The 7,252-nt window shown below is 33.1% G+C and overlaps 1 protein-coding gene across 1 annotated transcript; it reads right to left on the reverse strand.

Moving 5' to 3' along the window:
• Nucleotides 1–223: 223 nt before the first annotated feature.
• LOC127725940 (thrombospondin-1-like) lies at nt 224–7,009 on the reverse strand. The gene is made up of 3 exons (XM_052233245.1): nt 7,006–7,009; nt 6,301–6,444; nt 224–441 (listed from the first exon to the last, which is right to left on the reverse strand). The coding sequence occupies exons 1-3, from the start codon at nt 7,007–7,009 to the stop codon at nt 224–226; spliced, it is 366 nt and encodes a 121-aa protein (XP_052089205.1).
• Nucleotides 7,010–7,252: the final 243 nt, after the last annotated feature.

Consider the following 7,252-nt stretch of genomic DNA (forward strand, 5'->3'; position numbering starts at 1 on the left):
CCAGAAAGAAAGCATGATTATACAAAATCCGGTTTTCATATTACACCTATTTAGTTGAGTTGTGTAACGATTAAAGTTAAAAAAAAACACAATAGGCAGTACACATTTTTATACATGACTATTGTATTCCAGTTCATTTCTATTTTGTTTATACTTCGATTCAGTCTTATTACTACGCAGCAAAACTATTTCAGTCTCTTTTCGTTACATTATATTTGTCATACTATAAAGTGAAACAGATACCTGGGCATTCTTTGAGAGTACACTGACGGATGTCAGTAGCGAATGATTCTCCAACACAATCCTTACCACCATACGCAGGCTCGGGATTGGTACAGGTTCTATTTTTGTATCCAGATTCTATCCCGTAATCACCTTTACAAGTAGTGGAGCAGTCGTCATTCCACGACACTGCTGTGTAATCACTCCAGTCACCATTAACTTATAGAATAAAAATATATGGATATTCGTGTAATCATTCCAACTACGGTCAACTAAAACATTGTAACAAATTTGAATACAATGGGGGTAGGTATTGAGTATGTATTATTGGCACTACTAGTAAACAGTACCAATGAACAGATGTAACAAACACAATATGTTAAGGGATTAATTTAAGATTATCAATCGACGGACAAAGTTTCATGTATGAAGAATAATATTAGATATTGTGTTGTGTTAGTAGGGCATTTTACATTGCATAATTACCCAAACATTTAAAATATTTTAAAACGAAATACAAATCGTATTTAACCATTTGATAAGGGACTTTCCGTTTTGAAATTTCCTTGGAGTCGGTATTTTTGTTAATTTTGTTTTTCTTTTTCAGGACAATAAATTGATAAAGCAATGGAAAGCATGCAAAAATAACATTAAAGTATCACAAATACATCACAAAAAATATAATCAAAAGACAAATTAAAAACCGGGAGTGAAATGCGAAATATAATTTTGCTTAATGATGTCATTTGTGTTATGACCTTCGTCGTTGTGTTCATAGACAAGTTACATTTTCCTAAGATAAGTCTTCAAAAGAGAAAAGAAATATGCAAATGCTACTAGAACTAACGAAACGTAGGTTGGGTTCGTCTGGCTTAGTCCTGAATTAGATGCGTAGTGTTTATCTTAACTTGTTTGTGATTTCGTCGACTTTCGGTTTTTGCAATGGCAATATCAGTTTGTTATCGATTTTTGAATATCCCTTTTTGGTATCTTTCGCCTCTCTTCATTCAACATCTTACTTCACACATTCAGCATTTACCTGGTGGACAATCTTTATCTTTACATGTACGAGTTATGTTTAGCGTACTCGACCCTACACACAGTTTCCCGCCATTCACAGGGCTCGGATTTGTACATGTTCTGGTTCTCTGTCCATTCTGTATTCCAACGTCGCAAGTTGTAGAACAACCGATAGTCCAACTTATGGCAGACCAACTACTCCAACCTCCATCTTAAGAGAAGAAATAAACAGATTAAACAGAGATTATTAGATAAACTCATTATAGATACACCTTTTTTATACAATATAGTGAAAGTAAATGAAACCTCCATGCACTTAAAAAAGTAAAACAAACATACATAAATATCACCAACTGAAAGAATGAAACAAATATGAAAAAACATAAAGTACGTTTGAGGTAAGCAGCTTTGACACTACTACTCAACAAGTATGACTGATGCGAATGAGATACATGTGTAAATTCAGAAATGTTTGCGATGTTTATATTATTTTGAAAATTGCTACGAGATAGGTGTGTTGCAAAAAAAAAAACGAGCATTTTAATATTGATAGCATTATTTGTATGCACCATTTCCTGAAATTGCAATAAAGTCGCATTTGTGACGATTGGCCAACAATCAAAATAATAAATGGAAACAATAATTTCTGAATTTACAGTAATGTGGCATTTTGTATGTATTAAATATCAACTAGCCATAGTAAAGAATTTAAAATGAATACAAATCTATTTCAGTTTGAATTTTTGACATTGGCAATTCTAGGCAGAAAAAAATATACATAAAAATATGCCACAACTACAAATGTATATAAAAAATGACTACACACAAAATAAAGCAAATACTAAACTAAAACCGGGAATTATGTATTTAAGCGTAAATACTTTTCTTGCATATTTTTTGGGTTTGGTTAATTGATATTTCAACAAACAGTCGGTATTCCAATGAGTAGTACAAATTGTGCACTGGCAGACACTAGTTTTGGTGTTCATATGTTTGTTTTTATAGTGATTGAGATTATAACACAATGTTGACTGCTGTACCCCTATTTTTGACATTTTTAACCTAATATGTCTGTTTGTTTTGTTCACACATTGTTGTCAATATAATGAAATTTTTTGCGACTGTCATACAAGTGAGAGGTTTAGCTAGCTTTAAAACCCTGTTTAATCCACCATTTTCTACATAGAAAAATGCATGTACCAAGTCAAGTTGTTTTCCATTCGTTTGAGCTTTTGATTTTGCCAGTTGTTAAGGGACTTTCCGTATTGAATTTTCCTTGGAGTTCGGTATTTTTGTTGTTTTACTTTTGAAAGGAAAAAAAAACAGAGTTCTTTAATTTGACTTTCAGATATATCATTATGTCCTGTCACTCAATAACCCACATTTCCGTGAGTTTTAGCATCTCATATATCCGATTGAAAATGAAATTAAACTTTATAATGCAGAAAAAAGAAAATTTGCTTCATATATGTTTTCGAAAAAAAACCAGTTAGACGACATCAAAGTAGAATCTACGACTAACGTGACGATTTAAACTTTTCAAATGTCCATTTCCCATGGTTTGACTTCTTTATTGATTTGTGAGATTTTTGGCCTGTTTTGCTAAAATACTAAAGGACAAGTATGTAATTTATACCACAAAACACGCAACATTTGTATTATCTATAAGAAATATACAATGTTATTTTCTCAAACGATTGTGAAACACAAAACCAAAAAATACAACAAAAAAAAGCAAAGAAAGTGAGAGAAAAAAGAAATACACACAGTCGTTTTATTCTTTTGAACTAAAAATAATGGAGAGTTTAATCGTTTAAGAGTATAATAGCAAAAGATATTATCAGAAATGTTGGCGCTCTGCATGGTTTCGTCAGCATGTAAAATACATTTTGTATATGAAAAGACATCTTTAACATCGTTTTCATTTCTCAAAAATCTAAAAGAAAACATATATTGTCTTTCGGCATTTTTCAATAACAAATGTTTGATTATGCACGTATTCTGAAAATAAATGTTTATTCTGATGTAATTTGTTTATAATTGATTATTTTGATTAGACGACATCACATATTTTGACGTGGTAAATTCTACACTACGCGTCGCTAATTTCACTCAATTCGCGACAGTAAATCCTATGTTTTATGTAGGCTAAGCTTAAATATGTGATCCATTTGTTTTATAGTTGACACATTATTCGTAGAAAAGCAGACAGCATAATTGACAAATAAAAACAACAACGAAAAGAATTATATAACTTCTTTTTTCGAGCATCACTATTGAGACGTGTAGACGAAACGCGCGCCTTGCGTACACAATTATAAGCCTGGTATCTTAACTTAACCTTTTTTAAACATAAAACAAAGATTGAGCAACACGAAATTCACTTGGAATATGTGGTGAACTCATATGATCAGTAAAACCAAATAATAGCTCCAACACTAGTTTATTTGTTCTTTTCTCATGGATAGATAAAAAATAAAACAGAATTCGGTTATGTCCATATCTAGAAACAGAGAATAACATTGTGCTTACGGCAGTATTCAGCTTTTGACACATATAACGAAGAACCTAATCACGATGTGTCCATACAATTCTCTATAAACTGATTTCATACTAAGGATGCAATTTAATTATTGTCACAAGAGTCTACTATTTTATGAAACTAAATTATTACACACATAACTCTATGCATTTATTTTGTACCTATTGGGCAATTTCTAACTTTACAAGCACGAGTTTCGTTAAGCGTACTCGATCCTGGACACGTTTTCCCGCCATTCTTAGCGCTCGGATTTGTACATGTTCTTGTTTTCTGTCCATTTTGTATTCCTGTGTCGCAAGTAGTGGAACAACCGGTGTCATCATGATATCACTACAACTACCATCAACAACAACAAAAAAATATGAAAAACATGAAGTTTATTTGGGGTAAGCATGGTTAGGCTGTTACTTAACAAAAAGTATGACCGAAAGAAGTTTATTAATATATATTGTGCGTACTTTTCTCGCTGTGTTGAAGACTTATTGGTGGCCTTGGGCTGTTTTATCGACATTTTGTTTTCATTTAGTATCATCAAACATATATGAAATATTCGAAAACAAATAAGCAATGCTTAAACTACTTGCTTATTTATTAATCACGAAGCATACATTTAACCATTCGAAACAAAACAACAAAGGAAAACGAAAAAAAAAAGAAAAGCACACGTTTGTTTTATCTATTTGTAATTAAAATTTGAACAGCTAAATTTCTAATCTTATAAAAGCATAGGAGCTTGCTAAAATTTTTTTTAAAGAATTGTCTATAAGAAGAAATCCTCAAAATCATTTTTCATTTCTCAACATTCCAAAACGAACAGACGGTGTATGTGTACCGACATTTCTCTTATTGTTAGATTTTTTGAGGACAAACTCTCAGACTGATGTCCGCTTGAAAATAAATTATCTATCTGTCAGCTTGTAAATGATTAAACTGTTTAATCTCAAACTAGAGTTCAAACATGGAAATAAAACAAAACTGAGACTTTATAGTATATATGGTCCATGTGTTGTATTGCCAAAAAAGGGCAATCAGAAACCATAATTGGACGAAAAACAGAAGAAATAAATGCCCAAAATAACAACGAGGAAAAGGAAACGGGATTGTGTTAACTTTTCAGTATATATATGTAGGACTCTAAAGTGCGATAAGAACGCTAAAACGCGATGGCCACGCTAAAGTGCGATGGCCTAGGCTGAAGTGCGATGGTTTGATACGCTAAAGTGCGATGGTATGTGATATTTAATGGAACAAGCTAAAGTGCGTTTTCCGCAAAAATGCGTTTGTTCGCGAAAGTTTGGACGTTTGCAACCATAAATAGCATTATGACGCTACACGCCGTTTGTACAAACAAAACTGGACATGCCGGTAAACAAGAATGTTTGTGCAGATAAAGGTTTTTTTACTAGACTCAAAAAGAGAAACAAATGATTTTAATTTTGGTCGGTGCTAGAAGAGTTTGTATGCGGAGGAATTATTTCCCAAAAAATCATCGACAGTAACAGAAATGCAAACCTTTGATTCCGCTGTGTCGACGGGGACAAACGTGTTTCTCATAAACTTAGAAACTGACGATAGTAAGGGGAAGGTGTATACCGTAAAAGAGAGCGAAAACGGCAAAATACACCAATGGTCAAAGTATTTCATTCGTCCAAATTTAATTTAGAAACTCCTTCTATGTTTTTAATCCCATGTCTTTTACCTGTGTGAAATAAAAGCTACGTTTTAACTTTCTAATTGAATTATTTTATAAAACATTTTTTTACAATATGGTTCGTCATGTCTGATAAAGAGATGGATAACAATAAACAAAAACAAAAAACAAATAAGAAGATGTAGTGTAATTGTCAAAGAAACAACTATCCACCAAAGACCATATGCACTTAGCAACATTATGAACTTCAACGTGGAGCCTTGGCTTACGTCGCATAGTAGCTATATAGGACCACGAAATGACTAATGTAAAACAATTCAATAGAGAAAGACAGCATGATTTATAAACAACACAATAGACGAATAACTAATATGAACACAGCAAAAAACAAAAACCATTGCCTGAACCCCATCCTCGTTCCACCATCGCACTTTTAAAAGCGTGTTAAACCAACGCACTTTAGCGTGTCATTTACCATCGCACTTTTGCGTGTCATCTGATCGCACTTAAAAAAAACTAACAACCATCGCACTTTAGCGTCTAACACTATCGCACTTTAGCGTCTAACACTATCGCACTTTAGCGTAGACTATCGCACTTTAGCGTGACTATCACACTTTAGAGAACCATCGCAATTTAGAGTCCTACATAGATAAACAATTATAATGGTCAATCAAATCACGATATCATCCATACAATTATCGACAGCTTTATTTCCTGCTAGAGCTGAAACTCAATTGTTAATTTGTGAATTTTATTTTTACTTATTCATGAAATTAAAATAAGTTACTAATTACTTTGAGTATTTATGTTTTACCTATTGTGCAATTGGTAATTTTGCAAGCACGTGTTACTTTAAGGGTACTCGATCCTGAACACGGTTTCCCACCATTCCTAGGGCTCGGATTTGTGCATGATCTTGTTCTCTGTCCATACTGTATTCCTGCGTCGCAAGTAGTGGAACAACCGGTGGACCAATTTATTCCAGACCAGCTACTCCAACCTCCATCTGGCGAGGAAAAATAGATTAAACAGAGGTAATTAGAAGCACAATATAACGTTTTCTTTTGTGCAATATAGTGAAAGCTGCTCCAGTCTGAATTAGCTTATAAAGGTGAAACAAGCGTGAATCATCATGATATCACTACAACTACCACCAAGAAAAAGAAAACAAGAAAAAACAAATATGAAAAGCATGGAGTATATTTTGAGTAAGCAACCCCATCTGAAGAGACAAAATGTATTCAACAGACATTATAACCACGATATGAATTCCTCTTGTGCAGAAAAAAAGTGACAAATTATCAATTTTAAGAAATGGCTTATTTTCGGGTATTTGTTAAAAGAAAACAATTCTCCAAATAACGAAAAACATCCAAAATGGGTATCACAAGTTCAGAGGTGCCACATGTAGAGCAGGATGGCAAAAAACGAAAAACAGTACACAAAATACAACATAGAAAACTAAAGACTGAGCAACACGAACCCCATCATAAATCGGGGATGATCTCAGGTGCTTCGGAGGGTAAGCAAACCCTGCTCAATATGTGGCACTTCGAACTTGTAATACCCATTTTGTATGTTTTTCGTTATTTGGAGAATTGGGCGTTAGTAACAGATCTGAAATATTTTAGTTACACCGTTTATAGGCTTGGGACGATGATAAACTTTACATATTGGAAAGTCAACTGTCTATAGATGCTTTTTGTGTGTCTTTTGGTTCATTCTGTTTTGGCTTGTTACCTCATTTACTTGATTTACTCATTGATACTTTTTAATGTTTTATTTCAAAAGCTTGATAATGATATACCTAAAAC

Source organism: Mytilus californianus, unplaced genomic scaffold (genome assembly GCF_021869535.1).
Source record: "Mytilus californianus isolate M0D057914Y unplaced genomic scaffold, xbMytCali1.0.p SCAF_15, whole genome shotgun sequence".
NCBI classification, from domain to species: domain Eukaryota; kingdom Metazoa; phylum Mollusca; class Bivalvia; order Mytilida; family Mytilidae; genus Mytilus; species Mytilus californianus.

Excerpts from the sequence above, each read along its gene's own strand:
- LOC127725940 (XM_052233245.1), bottom strand. Across the intron at positions 442-6,300 it reads GAAACCGTGTTCAGGATCGA|TTAATGGTGACTGGAGTGAT; the intron begins GTACCCTTAAAG and ends TTATTCTATAAG.